Below are 22,430 nucleotides of genomic sequence, written 5' to 3' on the forward strand. Positions count from 1 at the left end.
TTGTTTCGCCATCTGTTATCGTACAAGTTAATTAAATTCTAAATAATGTTCGGCAAAACACTGCTTTATCTATTAACGTTAAGAGAGAATTGATTGTTACCGACAAATCTATACATATATAGAAATCATGTAAATATAAATCATATCATGGAAATATAAATAATCATGCAAGTATAATAAATATAGATATGTAATATAATATTTATATAATTATATATAAATATAATATCATAATAGAAATATAATAATCGAGAAATTAATGAAATGCGAGGAAATTTATTCAAGTAATAACGCATTTCAAATTATTTAACTTTAATTTGTTGAAGTTAACTTGCATTTTGTTCAAATTATTTATCTTTTGTGTATTTTTTTAATCTAAAAAAAAAAAAAACATTTCTCATGTATAATATATATCTTATAGGTAATAATTTATTGCATAATTTGACAACTTTACATCAATCAGTCCTTCTATTTTCGAGAGATAACTATACAAAATTCTTTCATTCTTTTACATTTTGCTAAAAAGTACCAATCTATCTAATTACCTAATTGTATCACTTGGCTTCTTTAGTTACTCGTGAAGCTAATCCGAGATTGTCCAGCAACGCTTGCGGACTCGGATCTCTACCTCTGAACTTCCTGAACACTTCGGCGGCAGGATAACTGCCGCCCAAGGACAAGAATGTGTCGCGGAATCTCGCGCCCATCTCCTTCTGCCGCAACTTGTCGTCGAATTCAATTTCTTGAAACGCCGTATACAAATCGGCAGCTATCATTTCGGACCAGATCTTGCTACAATTGACATTGTAAAAATTTAAAAATATAAAAATGTAATATATCGATCGCGATTAAACAGACAAGTTTTTTTTTCATTATTTTAATAATACAAAAATTCTGTAAGATTCGAGATAACGATTGCATCAACAGTATCAATTGTACGAAATTAGGATCAATATATTTGCGAATTCATGTATAAATTATATATTATATATAAATTATATATTTCGAGTCTACGATACCTGAAATATGCAGCTGCCCAGTTTCCACTCCATATAGCTTCGAAAGAACAGACGTGAACGTCCCGTTTCTCGAGAGGTAACTTAAAATACTTTGGCCACAGATGTTTCATCATTGGCACCCAAAATTGATCACTGCAGATTTTTTGGTAAGTTACATTTCTTTTAAATAACTTTCAGAGATTCACTTAGACCAGTTCTACAATAAGTCGTATGTCGTTAATCGTAAGGAGATTGACCAATCACAGTCCATAATTTCAAAAAATATTGACTGTGGTTGGTCAATTTGCTTACGGCTAACGACATACGACTTATTGTAGAACCGGCCTTAAAGATTAAGATTCTTTACAAATCAAATTGATATTTACCTGGAATGCAACTCTAAATCCAAGTGCGACAGATAAAGTTCCTTACATAGTTTGTAGCCAGCAAAGTGTGATCTCATCTTTTTTATTCCCTCGATAACTTCAACAGGCAATGGCTGTTTCGTTTCGTAATGTCCAGAGATTTTTTGTAACATGAATGGTTCGTACAACCTATCAAACAAACATTTAGGGGGACAAGACATTTTTAAATTATTAACTTCGTTATTAGTTTATCAATTGAATAAAATTATAATGTATTGACAGTTAATTATAACACAAATGCATTAAGAATGCAAGAAAAGCTATTGAACAAATAGAATAAGTAGAAAAACAACTTCATTTCATACCAGTTTTCCATGAAAAAGTCACAAATGAACACTGCGTCCCATTCCACAAATGATAGTCCAGCAATGTCCGAATACTCAGCTGTAGTTAAGAGATGTTGCAAGGCATGCCCAAACTATGAAAAATTTTGAAAAAAATTTGAGAAAAGATACATATATAATTATTTTATTAACAAATTAAATATATATAAATTTTGTGATTTCAATGAAAACAATGTAAGAACCTGTTACCTTTTGGAAGAGAATCTGCACGTCCTTGAAGGAGAGCAAAGAGGGTTTGTCGCCTACAGGCGGTGGAAAATTGAAGATCAAAGCGACCAACGGAGTGCTATCGCCGATCTTGCTCTTGCTTTTTATCGTCGACATCCATCCCGATTCTTGCTCCTTGCGATATTTTTCCGCGCCTCTCGCATAAGGATCCAGGTAGAAGTTTGCGATGGGCGCCGCGCTGGATCCGTTCAAGTCAAATACATCGAAGAATCGAACATCCTTGTGCCAAATGTCTGCTTTCTTACTCTCCACAATTTTTACGTTAAACAGCGTCTCAATATGCTCGAAGAGACCTGACAGAACATTCGGTAGCGGAAAGTATGATCTCCATTCGTCCTCATTGCAACTGAATCAGCGTAAAATTAAAAATAAGGGTCCATTAATCGAAAATACGATATCTTTTAACGATATTTTATTCAATGTTATGGAATTGTGATAAATATAAATATCTTTAACAACACTTAAATTTTATAATGCAGAAAACTACGAATCTTTTCAAAAATAATTATATTCTCGAATATAAATATTATACATATTGAATAAGCAAAATATTCTTTAAGATATAAATACCACTTCTAATATACTGTACACAGAATTTAACTTATGTTGAGATTAATTTACTTACTTGTATATGCTGCGATATTGTTTTCTATTCCAGTAAGCAACATCCCATACTCTTAGAGTATCATTAAAGCCTCTTTCATTTGCAAATTCTGTCAAACTTGCAATTTCTTGCTCCTGGACCGGCAGTGCTTTCAAAATATTATGTTATTAATCAATTATTATATAGATTTATTATAGACAATAATAAAAATCTATTATTAAATATATATATACATGTACAGGGTGTAACATAGCGCCCATATCAGCAGTTTTTTGAGGAAACAACGCATTTTCGTGAAAAATGTTTCACACAAAAGTTGTAGAGTTCTAAGTGGTGCATTATATAATAATATTAGTATGACCTTGAATAGCACTGTCAAGGTCATAATTTATAAAAATAAAATTTATAAATTATTAAATTATAATTATAAAATTATATGATCTTGACGGTGCTATTTAAGGTTATACTAATATTATTATATAATGCGCCACTTAGAGCTCTACAACTTTTGCATAAAACATTTTTCGCGAAAATGCGTTGTTTCCTCAAAAAGCTGCTGATACGAGCGCTCTGTTACACCCTGTATACATATGTAATCTATATGTATTATATTAATAAAAATATACTATTTTACTAATAAATCTAAATGTTAATGTTTTTTGATAACAATTAATAAATTTCTATTACAATAAAAGCTGTAATAAATTATCGATTATTTTTGTATTATATATTTCTTATGTACAAGAAACTGATGATTATACCAGTACTTCGAAGAGTTTCCAACGTGCCATACAAATTTTCCAAATTTCCAGCCATCTTTGTCTCCATACTCATTTCTGCAAAATGTTTATACCCTAAACGTTGCGCCTGCTCGATTCTTCTGGCTCGAAGTTCCTCCAACGTCACACTCGCTTGTACAGACCTATCCTGATAAATGGAGCACCGAGTGACATCGGCATTCCAGACTGCTGCCCTTAACTTGCGATCAGGACAATGCTCTAATGGGATAATAATCGGATGATTAAAATTTCAGAACATTAATATTTGATTAATCTATTCATGAAAATTTGAAAAATGTTTGTACCCATAAACGGTTTCAGGATATATGGCCTTAAAGTGATTTTCCAAGGCCCTAAGAAAGGTCGGGAGGGATCGGCCGCAATAGACCTAACAAAGTCCTCTGGAAAGTCTATCACAATGTCTTTGCTTTGTATTGTCATACTGTAAGCGCCTGTAGAACTCTAAAAAAGTCGATTAAATTTTAATTTGCTGCTATTCCTGATATACAAATTGTAAACATTTATTAATTAGAAATGCACTGTAATGATAAAAATAATAAAAAATTCAGATAACTTAATTTTATATTTCCTTTGACATAAATTGAAAAAAATCTTTAATAATATTATTTTGCAAAAATTTTTACCAGCTGCTCTTTATATAATTGCTATATGTATTTCAGATTATATGACAAACCTCATATTTGGGTTTATATTCTTTAATTTTTGATAGAATATAGTTCAAGTCGTCCTTGTACTTCTCAAACTCATTATCTTGCAGTTGTAGACCATTCAATCTTCCCTCCAACACATATTTGGTCAATACTCTCTTCTGTGAATGTGTTAATTTGATGTTCTTATTATCGAGAGCTTCTTTGCATGCTTTAAAAATTGGTGCACTGCCATATTTGCTAGCTAAAGCTCTTGTGGCACGCTCATGAATACCCATATAGCATTTTGTTGGCATCAGACTCTGATTGCCAAAATACAAAGTTTTTGCTATACCCCATGTAGTCTCTAGAGGAAGATATATATCCTCGATTGGATCTAACCAATCCCTAAATATATCTAAGTCTTTTCTAACTGTAATAAATTATAAAAATTAATGATTAAAAATCACAATTACATTTCTTTTGATTCGAAATATGTTACATTATTATTATTGTTAGTAATAGATAATTCATGAGCAAAGGTATTTGTTATCCTCTTGGTGATAACATGTTATATTAAAAAGTATAACATGTAAAATGAATTTCTAATGTTAATTATTAACTTGTATTCTATATCAATTTTATAATTAAAAATTCTTTCTAATTTTTAACAGATTGTACATTTTTTAATTTGACACTTTTAATTTAACATTTTACACGTACTTTGAACATTTTCCAGACTTTTCATCTTTTCTTCAAACTCGACAGTTTGTTTACCAATTGCTGCAGTGCATTTTTCAATTGTAATTGTATTAAATTCTGGTAAGTTATCATCCTTCAATAATGGATTTTTCTCTGACGATTCTTCGCCTATCTCTGGAAGTCTTGACATAAAAGATACAATAACATTAAAAAAGAAAACAAATTTAAAATATGTATAAAATATATATAAAAGTATAATAACAAAGATACAGAAATAATTATTAAGGAAAATGTGAACTTTATTTAAGCTTAATTACTGCGTAAAATAACGAAGACGAACACTTACAGGACTATATATCCGTGCCGTTTTGGAATTTTCAAAAAATTCCGCTGCGTTGAAACAATCCTTCCGCAAAGGGATACCGCCATTTTTTTATTTTGTAAAGTATCTTTTTTCTAATAATGTCAAAAACTCATTGTAACGTGAGATTAAAAAAAGATTAAAGCTTAGGTTATACCCAACCTAAAAGCCGCTGTCTGGTATACATAAATCGATCAAACTTATATTTAATCGATCTAACCTGTCAATCGATAGAATCAAATGCCACAATCTCGCGATACGATATTTTATCCACGGACTTATAATTATATAGAAGCACTTTAGCCAAATTTTGAGGAATGCAAAAATTTTCTATAAAAATTTCTTATAAAAATTCCCTATATAAAATTCCCTATACAAAATTCCCTATATAAAAATTCCCTGGTTCGAATCGATTAAAAATCGAGCGATGAAATTTGCATTCATGAAATATTGCCATAAGCTTGTTTAGGGACACCATTGAGAATCAACGTTTACGTTATTGCGCGATGTCGGGTTTTGAGGTTAGGTATCGATCAGTGCGCCGCTCGACAGTAATCAAGGATGTGAGAGCGAGGAAATTGTTATGTTTTCATCCTGGACGATTGTCCCTTCGCTGACTCGCGAAAGAGTTTGGCCTCATTCCTTCGTTTCTCCATATTAAAATGACGTGCTGATTGCGAAACATGGCGCATTCTATCCTCGATGCTTTGACAGGTAAAGACACGTCGAAATAGGTGGGGTTAACCAATCCCGGAAACGTCAACAACCTTTCTCGTTTGTCAAGCTCCAATTCTCCTCTTGAGCTTCTGACATCCTCGTTTTTTGGAACTTTTATGTGCATTTGGAAATTCGTACATTTAGACTCTCTCTCTTTTACGATTTTAGGTAAATTTGAAAAATTGTTTAAATGGAAATCGGATTATTATACTGACTGTATCTTAACTTGACACATTTTGTATAGTAATTCACAATAACATTTCTGAAATATCTTATTTTAAAACAATGCTCAGGAATGCTCATTGTCGCTAATATTCAGTCTTGTTAAATTATTCAATGTTTTTATAGATGTCTCACTAGACGGCTCCTCTGTGCAATCCTTGTTGGAGTCACAGACTTTGATAGCCGAAGTTGAGCAGTCAGGTATATATATACGCAAAGCAGATGTCTGAAAATATTTTCTTGTCATACATAAATGTCTTTTAATATTCATTATATATTCATATATATAATACTTAATGTTGATATTTTCTCAACAGCAATCGATCAGGATGAGGAGGATATATTCCAATGTGGCAAGTGCAAGAGCCAATTTACGTCACTGCAGATGTTTGTGCTTCACAAGAGAACGCACCAAAAGACGCAGGAGCAGACAGTGGACCTGACTCAATTCCTGACAAACGATGAAAGTCATGTGATGCATGTAGAAGATGCCACTCCAGATGAATCGCAATATAATTCGCAGGAAACTTTTCAGCTTGGAGAACCTATTATTCTTGAAGAAGCAGATATGCTATTTAGGTAACAAGACATTGCTATAATTAATAATTATATATATAAATATGTAGTATGCAATTATATATGAACTGTCTTAACTAAATATTTTTACATTGTTTTCAATTGATTCAATTGTTATAGTGTGGACCAAGAGGCTGCCAATTACTTCACAACAGATTCTACGTTCAGTGTGCCAATCATCTTAAGCACAGAAAGTCTGAATCCTTTTGCTGAGACGACGAGGGATGATTCGAACGAGGTGCCGACAATACAACTGCAAAACGACGTCAGCCCGCAGGAAGACGTCTCGAGCCAGTCCGAACATCCTAACGCTTTGTTGGATAACGAGCCATCAGTGGCAGACGAACCACTTATGGCAGACGAACCACTTGTGGCAGATGAACCACCCTTAGATGGCAATGAACCATCCATTGAGGACAACGAAGTATCCTTCCAGGATAATTTGCCCGATGAAGTAGAAAACGACATTAGTCAAACACAGAACTTAAAGGTATGTACTGTGATGTTATCTTCAATAACATGAGATAACTGAAATCTATAAGATCCATTTTTTTATAATATTAAAATAGATAATAAATATATATGTTTATTAAATATTTAATTAATTTATAAAATATAATTGTAGAATTTTTATCTCCGTCTTTTCTTTATATTAATGAATAAATTGATAAATTAGAAAAAAGTACATTTTTATAGTAAAATACATACTTGATTACATTGTTGCAGTATAAGTGTACCTATTGCAACAAACAATTTGCAAAGAAATTCTATTGGCAGCAGCATGAACGTTCTCACACTGGAGAGAAGCCTTATCAATGCGTAGTGTGTGGTCGTGCATTTGCACAGAAGTCAAATGTGAAGAAACATATGTCTTCGCACAAAGTTTGGCCTGGCACTGCCATTCACTCGTTACCACCAGAGGTAAAATATCTTTAATTAATTAAAACGTATCTTTATTTGAATTTTTTCATAAGGAAGAAGAGCTTTTCTTTTTATAAAAATGCATTATATTACAAGAATAGAAACGTTTCGACTATTTAAATTATATCAAGTTTTGTTATATATTAAAATTAAAATTATATTGAAGCAACCTAATTTTATTTCTGAAAAAAACATAAAGCTTCAAGTGCGTACAATTGGGCTTATTTTTATTTTTGATTTAACTTTAATAGCATACAGTAATTTTCATATTTTCATATTATTATTCTAATTATTTTCTTCTAAAATACCAGGCGCCTCCAGACGGAAGTATCGACCGCACATATCACTGCCAATTCTGCAAGGAAACATTCGACTCATACAAGGCTCTGAAAGGCCATCTCATCGTCTCACATTTAGCGCTGAAAGTGTACAAATGTGTGCAGAGTAGCTGCAGCATGATGTTCTCGGAGCTGGAAGAGTTTCTGGAGCACACACGTAATCACAAATGCTCGGAGTACCGGTGTCATGTATGCGGCGAGGTATTCAGTACTCTCTCGGATCTTGGTTGTCATCAGTACGTTCACTCCGTCCAGAAGCAAAAGACTACGGAGAAATACTACTGCTGCTCGGTCTGCAAATCGTCGTTCTCAAATCTCGAGGCGCTTCAACACCATCAAGAAACTACTACGCACGATTACGCATGCCTACACTGCGGCAAGAGCTTCCTCATCGAGAGATTTTTACGTCGTCATCTCAAAACCCACTCGGCATCGGCGAAATTCGCCTGCGAGGATTGCGGCAAGACTTTCAAAACCGAGCAGTACCTGGCCAATCATAAACTGATACACAGCGAGGAGACACCCTTTTCCTGTTCGGTAAGCAAAAAAGTAAATATACGGAGTAATTAATTGGTTAAAATAAGACTGCATATTGTTTATTGTAAATTTAAAAAATAACATTTATAGTTTATATTTGAATTCGCAGCATTGCCCGGCCAAATTCAAGCGAAAAGATCGTTTGGGACGGCACATGCTGATTCATGACCTGACGAAAAGGCTCAAGTGCCCGTTTCGTGGCTATCTTGGCTGCATGAGCGAGTTCTCGCGGCCGGATAAGCTCAAACGGCACCTGTTGACGCACAGCAATGTCAAACGATTCAGTTGCAGCCATTGTAATCGCAATTTTCATCGGGCGCAGGCTCTCAAGCATCATGAAATGAATAAGCACAGTCTTAAGTGCGACATTTGCTCTCATGTGAGTCCCATTTCGATTCGAAATATTAATCGATTGATTCCTCGATAATTGATTATAAATATTACACAGACTTTTAAGACTAAAGAACAGCTAGTTACCCATAATTGTGAGCAATTGGGTGAGACTAAGAAACACACAAGCTCACAGCTACCAAAAAAAGCGTCCGGATCGTTTAAACCAAGGAAACCAACCCCAAAGAGACAAACATTATCAAAGACTGCAGTTCCGCTTGTCGATAAAGAAAAATTGGAAAAAATTAAAGCCGATGTAGTAAAAAAAAAAGTAATTCGTATTTTAAATAATTCTTTATATCTTTTTTAATATAATTCTTCTTTCAATTTTTTTTTAAATTTCTTTTAATTTCGTTTCAATCTCACTATTTATTATTTTCTTATTGGCAGGATATTAATTATTTCGCTTTTATTTTTGAAATTGTATATAAATTTTTCTTTTTTTCTATCTTTTCTTTGCACTTAATTTCTTAAACTCCTTATTTCGTTGTAGATTGCCTCTGAAACATCCAAGTCTGACGATTTTAATGAAGAATTTTGCAAGAAAACAGGAAACATTCTTTCCGTCTCAAAGATCGCACCGACCGGCAGCGAATTAAACGAGCGAGCCGACTCGCCGGTTATAAACTTCGAGGATTTTAAGCACAACATAGAGCTCTACTCGTCTAACGCAAGCGAGTAGAGAGTTTTGCAATACATATACATATATATATATATACATGCGTATATATGTATATATATATTTTTTATTCATATTTATAAATTGTACATCAAATTAGGACGTAGATAAGTCGTAGCACGTGCAATGGGATCATCGGTGAAGACGTAAATTGCATTTTATATTCGCGTACGGTATTTTGTAGTTTACATATCTGTGATAATTATATTATAAATGCTCTATCGATATATAACTTATATATATACGCGCACATACATCGAAGATGTTCGGTGTCGTTATCACAATTTCGATCCTTCTATCAGAAAACTCGTCGTATAGTCACAGCTATAGTTATAATGATACTTCGAGTATCCTTTTGAATGCTTTTGTTTGTTAAATTTTTTTAATATAAATATAAGTATGTGCATGGTATCTCAGAATTATAACGAAACATTCAGCGCAGCGCGGCATCTTTTTAATTTATTTGTTATAAAATAAAAAAAAATTTACCAGATTTTTCACATAAATATGTGAAAAATATGAAATAACTTTTAAGAAAGAATATCAATTTTATGAAATATAGCCAAAAAGTTTATTATTGCCCTAAAATTTCTCTCCTTTAGGTTCGAATTCCAATTAATGCGCTTTCTTTTTCTCGTATTAATAAACTTCTCAAAATCACAAATTAATTTATTAACTTCTGAAATTCACATTTGTACACAGCGCCTTAACTTCAAATCGAATGCATTATGTAAACGAACGAAAAGTTTTGGTTCATTAATTTAGAAATTCTATCGCGCTAGAGTTTCCTCGTGCGATAATATTCGGAAGGAAGTGGTCAGAGCAAAACCGCAATCGGCATCTTTGGAAGATTAAGGTACGCAACGCTAGTCTGTCGTGTATATTTTACAGTGTACGATCATAAATATTCCAATTGTGAGCAAATCAATATACATAGTTAATTAAAAAGAAGAGACCATGCCCTTTCGCAAAACATATCAAGTCAACAATCGGGAAGAAGGCAAGGTCGCTCAACGAGATCAATCGTATAGAAGCTGTCTCGTCACCTTGCTCATTTTCTTTTTTATGTGCCTCATTCTTATCCTCGCCTGCATACCCTGGAAAATGCGAAATCATAGAGAATACAAGAATCAATACATTGAAAATGAGCCACAGGTAATGCTGTTCATTAAGATATCTTTGGGGAAATATAGGTATACCAGAAAATTGTGTGAAAAATAGGAAACGATAAATATTCAACGTATCTATGGCAAACTTTGACCATTCAATAACCATCTCTTAATTATGTGGGCTCGCTATCTTGATCAATAAGTCTCAAGAAGAACTTAATAATTTTATCAAATAATTAATAATTTTATTAAATATTTTAAACAGCATCATCATGAAGAACATATGAAGGAGGCAATAACGACTTCCACAATCATGACAGTTGTATTAACGACTCTGACAACTCCAAGAACAACTACATCCACTATGAACACAGAGAAAACAGAACCAACGAAAAATATTGATGTCGTCACTGAGGAGTATTCAAAGAAGAACATTAAGGGATCTCATCATTTCGAGCGTTATTCTGAAAAGAATAGAACGACGGAGGGTGAAATAATTATGTTCCCTGTAACTGTACCTAAAAAAAAAACTGAAGACTTTTCCGCGACGAAAAAAATCGTTTATTATACAGAAACTACCGAAGAAGACATCGATTTGACTATATTGCCATATGATATTATAACTGATAATATCATCGATAATGATACAACTTCAATATTGCCAAATGGACCAATTGTCAGCAACACTACGTTAAAATACAATGTTAAGACTGTCGACATAGAGAATGTTACATTTTCAAAATCCGTTGAATCCACGACTGATAGATATTTTCCTGATATATATTACAATATAGAAAAATCAAAAGTTGATACCACAATTGATAATATTACAATTCCAACATTATCATCTTCATTAAATGATTCTGAAAGATATGCTGCTGAAAATTTTACTAATAAATATGAGAGATTGAAAGCTGCTATTGTAACTGATATTACAACGCAGAGTTTTCCGACCGATCCTGAAAAAAATACGAGTGTTAAATATCTTTCCGATTTCTATAATTATGCTGAGGAATCACAATTTGATATAACAACAAACGATATAATCACTTCTACATCGCCGACTCAATCAAATCTTGAAGAAGATAGAAATACTAAATATTCAACAACATATTTAAATTATAAGGAATCTACTACCAGTCTAGGGTATAATCCGACATTAATTAATAAGAATGTAACGAGTTTTTCTGCCACAATGAATTATACTCCTGCCATAGATGAAAGGTTTTCACCAATTACAAAAATTAGAAACGTAATGTAATGATAAATTCAAATATGCAGAAAATTTATGTCAATATTTATAATAATATTTAATTCTTTATAGGAAACTGAAGACATGACAAATGCGGCTTCAAAGAACTATAGCAAGATTACAACTCAAAAGTACAATGAGAATGTGACTTCTAGTGCCATCGAGGAATATAATGTATCTTCCATAAACAATTATGCAAACATAGTTATTTTTGCTTTTGACAACTATACGACAAACATAATAAACCAGGATGAGACGAGGCTTACAACAGTGAGGACTACACTTCCTGACGAGGATGCAAATGTTTGCGAAACAGGACATTGCAAACAGATTGCCAGCAAGATGTTGTCCTATATGAATCACACTGCCGATCCTTGTGAAGATTTCTACGAGTACGCTTGCGGTGGTTTCGAAGCGGATCCGCAATTGACAGATAGAAATCTAAAATTCAGAAATTATCAACGTATTGCCAGTATGTTGATTAATTAACATTATAAATAAATTATATTATAATTAATACATTATTATTTTAAATGCTTTAGGGCAGATGTTAAAAGAGAAACGCGAAAACATATACTCGAATTTTGCAACGTATTATGATAGCTGTGTACAATATGAAAGAAATGTGAATTTCAATGAAAGAGCAGAAATGGGTAAAGACTTTTAAACATATCTAATAAACAATTAATAATCTTAAATAAAAATTCACGTGAATATAAAAATAATAAAATTACAAAGACTAGTCATTATCTATATTAATTCATTCTGTTGCAGCAAATGATATGTTAAAAAGAATAGGAGAATTTTATACAGATGCCACATGGTCTGATAATTATGTAGGATTTACAAAATTACTCGCACAATTAATGTTACATCACAGGTAAATTCTCGAAGATATATTTTGTGTTCGTAATTTTATAAAATATTATAAATTAGAATTATTTTGCAGTGCTCTTTTATTCGATGTTGTGCCAGAATTAGATGAATATTATCCAAACAGTTTCACACTTAAAATAGGTCCTACGACATATAAAAGTCCTTTCAAATACATGGAGGAGGATCCATGCTCCGAGAACGAGGTTGAGACGGAAGGACGTTATGTGGATCTTGAAATTTTATATAATAATTATAAAAGATGCAAGGTACATAACTTATTGAGATTATCAAAAATATACAAAGTAACTCTTTTTAAATAAGAATAAAAATTTTTTTCCATGAAGATCATCTTCTAATCTTTTAGAGTTTAGTTAACACATTTTCTGCTGATATATAAACTTTTATTTAAATTACTTAAGATTAGTAAAAAGAGAAACATAAATAAACAATAAAAATAAATTAGGAAATAAATACGATAGATTAATAGAAGCGAATGTAATTAAATAATTATTTTCATTTGTTTTTTTCAGAGTAATACAAAAGAATTTATGAGATCCATTAAGGAAGCTCTAACAGTGCTTAATGTTTTTAAAAATTTAAATGACAGTTACCTAAAACAGGAGAACATAGAAAAAACTATTCATACAATCGACATTATTCTAATGCAAGGATACTTTTCGGTAATTGAAATCTAACAAAGCCAACAATTTCTATTTAAAGGTAAAATAATATTCATTTTGCAGCATTTTCCGTCCAAAAGTGAAATACGGGAAGCATATGTATTGAATAACTATAGTAAAGTCAGTTTAGACGAATTGCAGAGCAGCAGTACTTTTGTAAGTAAAAACATAGATAATTTTAGTAATAGACAGATTTCTCCTAGTCAGAATAAAAGAAAAACTTAATAATTTTTGTGAAACAGAATACACAAAAAGAAAAAAATTTTTAATCTTCTAAATTATATTTTTTAGCTTTCTAATATTCAATCTTCTCTATTCATAATTTTCTAATTTTTTAAATTTTTTATTGCAGGTGAATTGGACACAATTAATTCGTTCGCTAACAGGAATGGATATGATAACCAGCGAAGCTAATATCCAAATTTACTTCTACACCGCATTGATTAAAGGTTTACGCGAATTAGAGAAATTCAGTAAAGAGGATCCTGTAGGACTCAACAATGCGATATTAGGATTATATGCACACAACCTTTATCAAGAGGTAATTAACGACATTTTACTTGAATTGTTTTATAGTTTGTTGAACAAATTATATATAAGTTTAATTATAAAAAGATATATAAAAAAATTTAAAGTAATTAAAACAATTTAATTATTAAAAATAATTTAATAAGCAAGAATTATTTTGTAATATATGTAGTTCTATATTTTATAATAAATTATTAATTAAAATGTTCTGCTTCTAATAAAATAAATTTTGTAGTTGGTGCTACCAAGACACAATAATGTGAAAGATTATTGTCTGCAAGTTGCTACCTATCTCCTACAGCTGGAAGCATCCAGTTTATATATATCTTCTTTTACTAATTATGAAATAATACAGATGAATAATATGGTAAGAGTAAACTTTAATATAAATAAAATATATTAAATACAAAATTGCAAATTTTTTGGATCTATGAGTTATTTCTTTTTACTCTGTTTGTGACAATTTTTATTATATCCCTTAATAGACAAAAAAGATGTTCAATCAGCTAAAACGAACGCTAAAGATAAAAACTAAAGAAGTGGAATGGGCCAGAGAGGAAGGACTACAAGGATTGCTGAAGAAAATCGACAATCTGCAGCTTGCACTGCCTGTTATTTCCTATTTCAAGAACAGACATTCGTTATACAATGAATATAATGTCTCACAGGTAATATTTTTTACTGTTACTATTTGTTATTAAAATGAATATTAAAATATTAAAATATTATTAAAAAATTTCATATTGAAAATTTATCATTGTGAATGAAAAATTTCCCTAATTACACCATATACAGCGAAAATCGAATTTCAGATAATTTTGTCCGACAATTACTTCAATAATTCGATGATTCTGCTGAAAAGATACAGAATTCTATTATATGCCGAATTAAAAAGAGAAGTCGGCGATCCAAAGCAAATGTAAGTAAAATACAATTAATTAATTCAACTAATTAATTAATTCAGCATCAGTTTCTTCAGAAGTTTATAAATTGTTGGAATTTCTCCTAAGAATTTTAAAATCTTATAATTTTACGGATAGTATATTATTAGATTTTTTGATTTATGCAATTTTTAATCTAGAAGTTCAAAAGAAAGAATTTTGGATTTCTCTCTCTGTGATTTTTAAATTTTTATATTTCTGTAAATCACGTGTAGTTGGACGTATTATGCGACGCCATTTCAATCGAAGGCCCAAGCGATTTACGGCCTGAACCTCGTCGTGATTCCCTACGGCATTATCGATTGGTCCTTGATAAATGACGAACTCTCCTTCGATTATCTTCTGCTGGCGACACTTGGGAATTTAATAGCACATCAGATCGCCCATCATTTCGATGCGAATGGTAAATGAAACAAACACGTGCTAATTATACAAACGAATATTTGTACATTGTTTTGTAATTAAGATTTTCGATTATTCGTGTCTTCGTCATAGGTATACACTATTGGGATAAAACCAGGAATATTCAAGATTCCCTGATGTATGAGAATGAATTCACCGACACGAACTTCGACGATTATATCAACTGTCAAAAGGAAAACTTGTATCAAGGACCTATGAACATGACATTACCCTTCACCGATCAGACAGTATCGTTTATGGTAAACGGATACTTAATCCTATATTGCATAATGTGTACTTCGCATTATGCAATAAATATATATACATATAATACATATAATAAAACAATATGGTTAAAAAAGATTCTGTAATAAGGTTTAAAAATAAGACGTTTCCTGCGAATCGCGTAATTTATTGAATTATTTGCATACGCAAATTATCAATACTTGTCGAAATATTGTAGATTCCGCGATTGACCTTGAACGAGCGGTTGTCTGAAATTATGGGACTCAGACTAGCCTATGATACTTTGGTTCTTACGAGATCGGATACAGAAAGGAGGCTTCCGTGGATAAAACTCCACATTAACCAATTATTCTATCTCGCCTACGCTCAGGTACTGTTCTCACAGTTTGATTTACATTAACAATATAGCTTTATTTAGTGAGAGGAGAGGGGGGGGGGGGAATTATCTTCAAACCTTTTGGATAATAATAAAATCCGAAGTATCTCGGTACCCTCGAAACCGACCATCGTTGATTCGGCCCGGATGAACGCTTGAGTTTTTATTTATCTTTGCCGGTTGCAGACATATTGCACGAAGACATCACTCACGTCTTCGTACATCTCTTTGCACGAGAGCGAGAATCTGCCGAACCGGATTCACTTGTTTGTCTCTGCATCAAACAGTGAACTTCTCGCCGAGGCGTGGAATTGCCCGGTAGGTTCGGAGATCGCGCCCAACGATATTTGTAGCGTCTTTCCGTATATAGATTTCAAGGAGACTGCGGCACTGATGCCAGAGTGAAAACCGTTCGCGGAAAATGTGACCAAACAAACACCCGCGGATGTTGCAATTTCATTTAATGTAGACTCAATCAGTCTACAAATATTCGCGACGCAAACTATTAAAAGACTTAATTGATAGATACAAAAACGAAATTCACGTCCGTTTATCCGTTCTGCGAGATTCACACCTAAATTTTTCTAATGTACAGATTCGGACAAACGATTGGATTTATCTTTTGTTTGGAATTAAAAATACTAAGTATTTACTTTTCGTTCCATTCACGAACGATATATGTAAGACTATACCTCTAATCCAATTTTATATAAAAAAAAAGTCGGAAAACGTGTGTATTTTGCTTCTGTATCCCTAAATTTATATATAAAGAGATTCTTATTCACGCGCGTGCAAGGAAGATATGTAATGTGTCTTAAATTTAAAACCAGTATTTTAACAAACATGTCGTTGCAAGCGCATTCTTTGCGAGATAAAATTATAGCTACGTTAAATGAAAATGAATAGAAATATAATTGTAGATGAATATGAATCAATAAATGGTTTTTACGCAAGACTCACATCGAACTTGACCGAACGCTAATCGGAGCGTCTGCGGATCACTCAAGTAGTAACAACGTAACAACATCCATTTATTCTGAGGAACAAAGAACAACAGTTTCGGAGACATTTACACCACGTCATATCATAAGTAATTAATTCCCACGCACGCATTATCATTCATCCCATGAATCACTACGCGCGATTGTTTTATTCGACTAGAAAATATCATTAACGTTCACAGCTCACCGTCGAGCGGTCTTCTTTAGTTTTCCCCTCAAAGCTCCTTCTTATCCAATTCTTCCACAGATTTCGTACGGCGAACCATATTCCCTGAAACATGCATACATATGCTTTCATAAATAATAATTGCACATTGATCAAATATCGATCATTGATTGGCATGTAATATTTGATTTAAAAAGATTTGAGAAATCCCAAGAGATACCAAACAAGAAAATAAATAAATAAGTAAAATTAAAAGATAAAAAAGTATTGAAAGTAAGAAATAAAGAATTGAAAAGTAAAAAATATATTTTAATTAAGATTGATTTCTCAAATCTTATATATGTATATATTTTCTAATAAAACTAAGAAATTGTTTATTAATACATGTGTTAGAATTTAAAAGAAGCAAAGATTCAAGAACTCTTCTAAGAACGAGAAAATTTAAATTTCCAGAATGGATTTATTTCAAGATCTGTAAGTTTTGGAATCCAATAAATACAAAGATACGAGATTTCAAGAATCTAAATATTCAAAGATCCGAAATCTCAAAATTCGCAAAGTTTCTAAGATGCGAAAAGAGATCCAATCACATAAAATAATTTTAACGTTTATTTGGATGGTTAATAACTTTTTTTTATTATTCAAGTCATTAATGAAGAAACAAACGGACGAAGTATATACAAACGAATGAATATATTTCGGAACAATGACAGCGACGATGAGTGATTAATCAAGTGCCACAAATTCGATTACATCGAGTATCTAATCAACACATACCGCTTACGTTTGTGTTAAAGTTGCCTAGATGGGAGATGGACCGCCTTATAGTGGCTTTCTTTCCCGTCTGCAGCAATCAGCATCATGCATTTAAAAGGAACAAGAAAAGTTTATTATAAAAATTGATAATTAATTAACTATTGACAATCGCGAGCAGCTTATGACAACACTATGGAATCACTATAAGTAAGTGTGTAAGAGAAAAAGGGAAATATTATATATATATTTATGCGATATTTCTAATTCATATTATTATACAATGTTTCCTTTAAATTTTCTTCCGATGCTAAAAATATTATAGCAGTATTTTTTTCTGGATCTTAATGTTAGAAAAAGATCAAAATCTACAAATTTATATAGTACTACCTCAAAGTACTGATGCCACAAGACACAGCCATAAACACAGAGAACAGAGACTAGAGATTGGCAAAGCAGCCAGAGGAGGATATTGAGAGCCTGAGTACGCTCAAACAGAGCTGCACCATGCCGTATACATAGTAGGGCTTCAGTCACCATGATAGCCCCATACACCCAACACTGAGTTCCCACTCGACTACATGTCGGATCAGTCACAAACATATAATATTGCCTGTAATTGTGACAATTGTATTAATTTATTTTATTAATTTAAATATTATATATACAGGGTGTTTCCCAATATGTGGGAAATATTGCAGTAGTGGATTCAAGATACAAAAATAAGAAAAGAAGTTCATATAAATATGTCCGATATGATCTTGTTTCCAAGTTACAGCCTATTTTATTTTCCAATATTTTCAACTTTTCTACAAAAGTCTAATTCTGACTGTATTGCCATCGGGAAATCCATATAATATCTGCCATTTCATTGTTTAACCAATTCATAATTTTTACTTTAAACATAGACTGTGTTAATAGCGCTAACGTATGATACGAATACTTTACTTTCACTGAGCATATGATACGAACCGTACCACTTAGAATACAAATAGCACGTGTTTATGTTTATAGATTAGCAAGACCTCAAATCCTTCGAATCTTACAGATAAACAGCAAACCGATAATCAAATATGCTATCTTAATTCTGTTAGAAAATAGAACAGGCTGTAATCCAGAAACGAAATCATATCGGACATATGTTTGTATGAACTTTTTTTCTTATTTTTGTATCCTGAATCCACCACTGCAATACTTCCCACTTATTAGAAAACACCCTCTATATTACTATAACCCCTCCATGTCCAAATTAAGAAAACATCAATTTTCGTAAACCACACACATATGGTAAGTAATATTGATATAATATATAATTTCAATCAATGCATTTTTTTAAATGTAATACACATATATATTATATATATGTTTATTACATATTATATATATGTTTAATGAAATATTTTCCTTGAAATAAAATTCCGTTTTAAAATTTTTAATTTTTATATACTCATATATTTTTCTCGATTCTAAGACTCTTAAAATTCTTAAGAAATCTATATTTTATCGACGTAATATTTTATTTCTATTGAACATCGAGAATTGCTTACCTAACTGATGGTGCGACTATGACACCAATTAGCACTAATCTGGCCACAACAAAGGGGTGAGATGGCGGAAATTCATAGACATGCTTCAAGAAGAAGGTATTGAGTTCGGAGACTTGCCAGAATATCACTAATTGACACAATGCGACCAATCGCATATGTGTGCAAGTGGGATCTAGCCATCTGACAGATGTCCAGCTACCAGGAGTGAATTGCAACATTGCTCTCTTCAATTTCCCAGTAGTACTCTCGATGTCACGGATGCTGACCCATCTATGTGTTCAAGAAATAAGATAAATGCAGGAATCAATATTGGTTTGTAGTCTTTGTTGAGAAAAATAGATGAAATAAAAATAAAGAGTTTCGATACATAAATAGAAATAAAATTCTATAAAGTACAAAATAGATTCTTATAAAAAAAACGATCATATCTTTCAAGGCTTTTGGATGTCAACAGGTGTGTGAACTCACTTATATTCTCGCATCTCTAATATGGAGCAGATCTTCAGACCAACCCAGATACCCAATCCATTGCATACAAGAACATCCAGAATCAACGCATCCCACCAACACTCCACAAAGTTTGGCAGCAAGTGCGCGAAAGCGATCTCTGTCACCTCCCACATGACGCTGATGGCCCAAAGAATGCCAAGATGCCGAATCAGAATAGCTTTGAAGGCCCAGCCGAGAAAATGGGCCATTGCAAATACATCCAAGTGATTCCAAATTTTTTCTATCGTGACATCTGAGCAATTAACGCCGTACTCCTTGTCCATGTCAATGTGGAAGGACGCTAAACCCGGATCCACCCATACCAGAATCCTTCTGACTGTCTCATAGTTTTGGAACAACATAAACAACAGACCCATCAGATAAAGAACACTGCAGCCAAATACTATCCGCCATACCACTGGATGAGGTCTCGTGAATGGACCATTGGGAAACGTTAAGACGGATATGATGAGGAAGAAGAAAATGACACACAACATGCCTGCCCACATGTTGCCTTCGACATTGGTGGTATTTCTGAAATCAAGGTATTTAGAGGAATATAATAAATATAATGTAATGTATTTTTCTGATGATACAACAAAGTAGAACGTGATTTGCAAAAAATATTTACATAAATTTTCTCATTCTAACTGCATTATAAGTGATAATTAAATTCAATCAAATTTTTTTAGAACAATGATCGCTATATCTATCGGTCATAATGACAGTGTCACAATTAATATATATTTATTATTTTATCAAAAATTAAACTACAAATTAAAATCAATTTAAATTTTTAATAACTATGACTATAATTTTTAAAAAGACATAAAAATGTTAATAAAAGCAGGATTGATGCAAGAAGAAATTACATAACAAATACAGAATATAATATGCAAAATACAACAGCATAATCATGAATGACTTATAATAGACAATGCAAGGACAAATTATTCTTTAATATTTATATAACATTAATAATTTATATATGGGAATTGCAACACATCAAATATATAAGAATTAAAATCTTGTATATAATGTGTGAGAATGTTGCATCATTATTTGAAGTATGATGTTAGGACATTGTCGAGGAAACTTTGTATCACATTTTTTCCCAGAATTATCTGATCAGAGTTCGACATATTCCGATCTATCTTCAATAAAAATACGAATTTAATCAGCTTTAAATCGTAAAATATAAACGCGAGGTCCTCCAAAGGGTTGAGATGAGACGGACGTTCGTGGCTACCTGGTGAACGCCGAGTATATGACGGCGCCAATGGAGATGAGCAGTAGGGTTATCGTGTGCGGTTTATAAAAGAACTCGAGGGAGATGTCGTCGACCGGCCTCTCGTTGATGCTCGGGAAGCTGTCGGTCCCGGCGCGTAGCCTGTGATCGCCGACATTGGTGTTGTCAGTCTCCCGGAATATTATTGACATCCTCGATGGTTCTCGCGCCTCAGCCTTGTTCGATCACCATTGATGCACCACGTTGCCTACTCGCGCCAAATTGTGCCTCTCCCGTAAACGCGGTCGTCACGGTGGTGGTATGTGGTAGACTCGTGCACCATGAACCTCGTGAATTTACCATCTCACCAGCGCGCAACTTCACGCCGATATGCAAGCGATCGGTCATGAACGAAGTGACGCGATAGAAAAGAAAGCGTGCGTTGGATCTGTCAATCGCAGCTGTCATTCGACCATAGACGTAGAAAATAATTAATAAATATAATAAATAATGATAAATAATAATAAATAAATAAATAATAGTACATAATAATAAATAATAATAAATAAATAATAAATAAAAATAATAATTAATAAAATATTAAAAAAATAATAATTAATAAAATATTAACTCTAAAACTCTTAATACAATATTATAAACTCTAAGATTCTAAAGAATGAAAATTATTATGAAATGTAAGATTAAAATGTACCTAACATTAAATACGCTATAAAATTTTTAATCTCATGACAAAGGCTGCGGTCGAGAAGACGCTAGAAATGCTTCGAAGCGTTTGGTTGACCAATCAGGACACAAAGAATAAAGATTTCTTTGTTCTGATTGGTCAACAAAACGCTTCGAAGCATTGCATTAACCAATTAAAATAAAGAAATCTTTACTCTCTTTGCCCTGATTGGTCAATTAAACGCTTCGTAGCATTTCTAGTGTCTTTCCCACCGCAGCCTATGTCACATAAGAAGAAGCGTATCACAAATTATTCAGAATTTTTAATTTAACTGTTTTAATATATATTATGTTTCATCATTCATTAAAAATCATTAATTCATATAATTAAAATCAGAAAAATAGCCTTTTCTTTAAAAATATAACAATAGAAATATATGAATATAAATAATATATATTGATATACCACATAGAAGGAATATTTTATTATATTATACTATTTTCATATATTGTAATAAAATTTTTTTACATTTTATTATCGACTTGATTAATAAGTTTTTTTATTTTATATAATTTGCAACTAAAGTATATTTATAATAATAGAGAGAAGATATTTAAAAGATATAATACGAAAACATAAAATAGCTGCTATTGGGTTGAGTAAAAAGTCATTGCGTATTTTTG

At 32.2% G+C, this 22,430-nt stretch overlaps 4 protein-coding genes across 9 annotated transcripts; 2 read left to right on the top strand and 2 right to left on the bottom strand.

Annotated features, from left to right (window-relative positions):
* Positions 1–423: 423 nt before the first annotated feature.
* LOC138931861 (uncharacterized) lies at positions 424–5,282 on the bottom strand. Its single transcript, XM_070293053.1, has 11 exons — positions 5,074–5,282; positions 4,749–4,909; positions 4,073–4,458; positions 3,684–3,840; positions 3,361–3,597; positions 2,621–2,747; positions 1,957–2,341; positions 1,729–1,841; positions 1,385–1,552; positions 1,020–1,151; positions 424–792 (listed from the first exon to the last, which is right to left on the bottom strand). Exons 1-11 carry the CDS (start codon positions 5,154–5,156, stop codon positions 555–557), a joined length of 2,187 nt encoding a protein of 728 aa, XP_070149154.1. The 5' UTR covers positions 5,157–5,282; the 3' UTR covers positions 424–554.
* A 322-nt stretch (positions 5,283–5,604) lies between these two features.
* On the top strand, positions 5,605–10,052 carry LOC138931865 (zinc finger protein 341). Of its 2 annotated transcripts, XM_070293059.1 has the most exons (9): positions 5,605–5,802; positions 6,154–6,228; positions 6,345–6,606; positions 6,724–7,093; positions 7,330–7,524; positions 7,836–8,399; positions 8,509–8,778; positions 8,848–9,060; positions 9,283–10,050. In XM_070293059.1, the coding sequence occupies exons 1-9, from the start codon at positions 5,772–5,774 to the stop codon at positions 9,469–9,471; spliced, it is 2,169 nt and encodes a 722-aa protein (XP_070149160.1). In that variant the 5' UTR covers positions 5,605–5,771; the 3' UTR covers positions 9,472–10,050. The 2 variants fall into 2 exon arrangements, with proteins under 2 accessions (XP_070149160.1, XP_070149161.1); XM_070293060.1 differs by lacking the exon at positions 8,848–9,060 and having other exon boundaries at positions 9,283–10,052.
* On the bottom strand, positions 7,740–21,446 carry L(3)77cdf (phosphatidylserine synthase 1 homolog l(3)77CDf). Of its 4 annotated transcripts, none has more exons than XM_070293064.1 (7): positions 21,084–21,446; positions 19,814–20,368; positions 19,346–19,615; positions 18,189–18,411; positions 17,830–17,889; positions 17,067–17,150; positions 7,740–8,392 (listed from the first exon to the last, which is right to left on the bottom strand). In XM_070293064.1, the coding sequence occupies exons 1-7, from the start codon at positions 21,272–21,274 to the stop codon at positions 8,357–8,359; spliced, it is 1,419 nt and encodes a 472-aa protein (XP_070149165.1). In that variant the 5' UTR covers positions 21,275–21,446; the 3' UTR covers positions 7,740–8,356. The 4 variants fall into 4 exon arrangements, with proteins under 4 accessions (XP_070149165.1, XP_070149167.1, XP_070149168.1 ...); XM_070293066.1 differs by having other exon boundaries at positions 17,823–17,889; XM_070293067.1 differs by lacking the exon at positions 7,740–8,392 and adding an exon at positions 10,509–10,565 and having other exon boundaries at positions 17,823–17,889.
* On the top strand, positions 10,129–16,456 carry LOC138931864 (endothelin-converting enzyme 2). Of its 2 annotated transcripts, XM_070293058.1 has the most exons (17): positions 10,129–10,324; positions 10,587–10,623; positions 10,843–11,829; positions 11,902–12,301; positions 12,372–12,482; positions 12,604–12,709; positions 12,779–12,971; positions 13,236–13,385; positions 13,449–13,541; positions 13,738–13,926; positions 14,149–14,280; positions 14,399–14,581; positions 14,726–14,832; positions 15,070–15,257; positions 15,350–15,516; positions 15,720–15,872; positions 16,065–16,456. In XM_070293058.1, the coding sequence occupies exons 3-17, from the start codon at positions 10,861–10,863 to the stop codon at positions 16,281–16,283; spliced, it is 3,360 nt and encodes a 1,119-aa protein (XP_070149159.1). In that variant the 5' UTR covers positions 10,129–10,324; positions 10,587–10,623; positions 10,843–10,860; the 3' UTR covers positions 16,284–16,456. The 2 variants fall into 2 exon arrangements, with proteins under 2 accessions (XP_070149159.1, XP_070149158.1); XM_070293057.1 differs by having other exon boundaries at positions 10,129–10,623.
* Positions 21,447–22,430: the final 984 nt, after the last annotated feature.

This window comes from Polyergus mexicanus, unplaced genomic scaffold, assembly GCF_030449975.1.
Source record: "Polyergus mexicanus isolate NDT 795.1 unplaced genomic scaffold, iyPolMexi1.0 SCAF_3, whole genome shotgun sequence".
Classification (NCBI taxonomy): domain Eukaryota; kingdom Metazoa; phylum Arthropoda; class Insecta; order Hymenoptera; family Formicidae; genus Polyergus; species Polyergus mexicanus.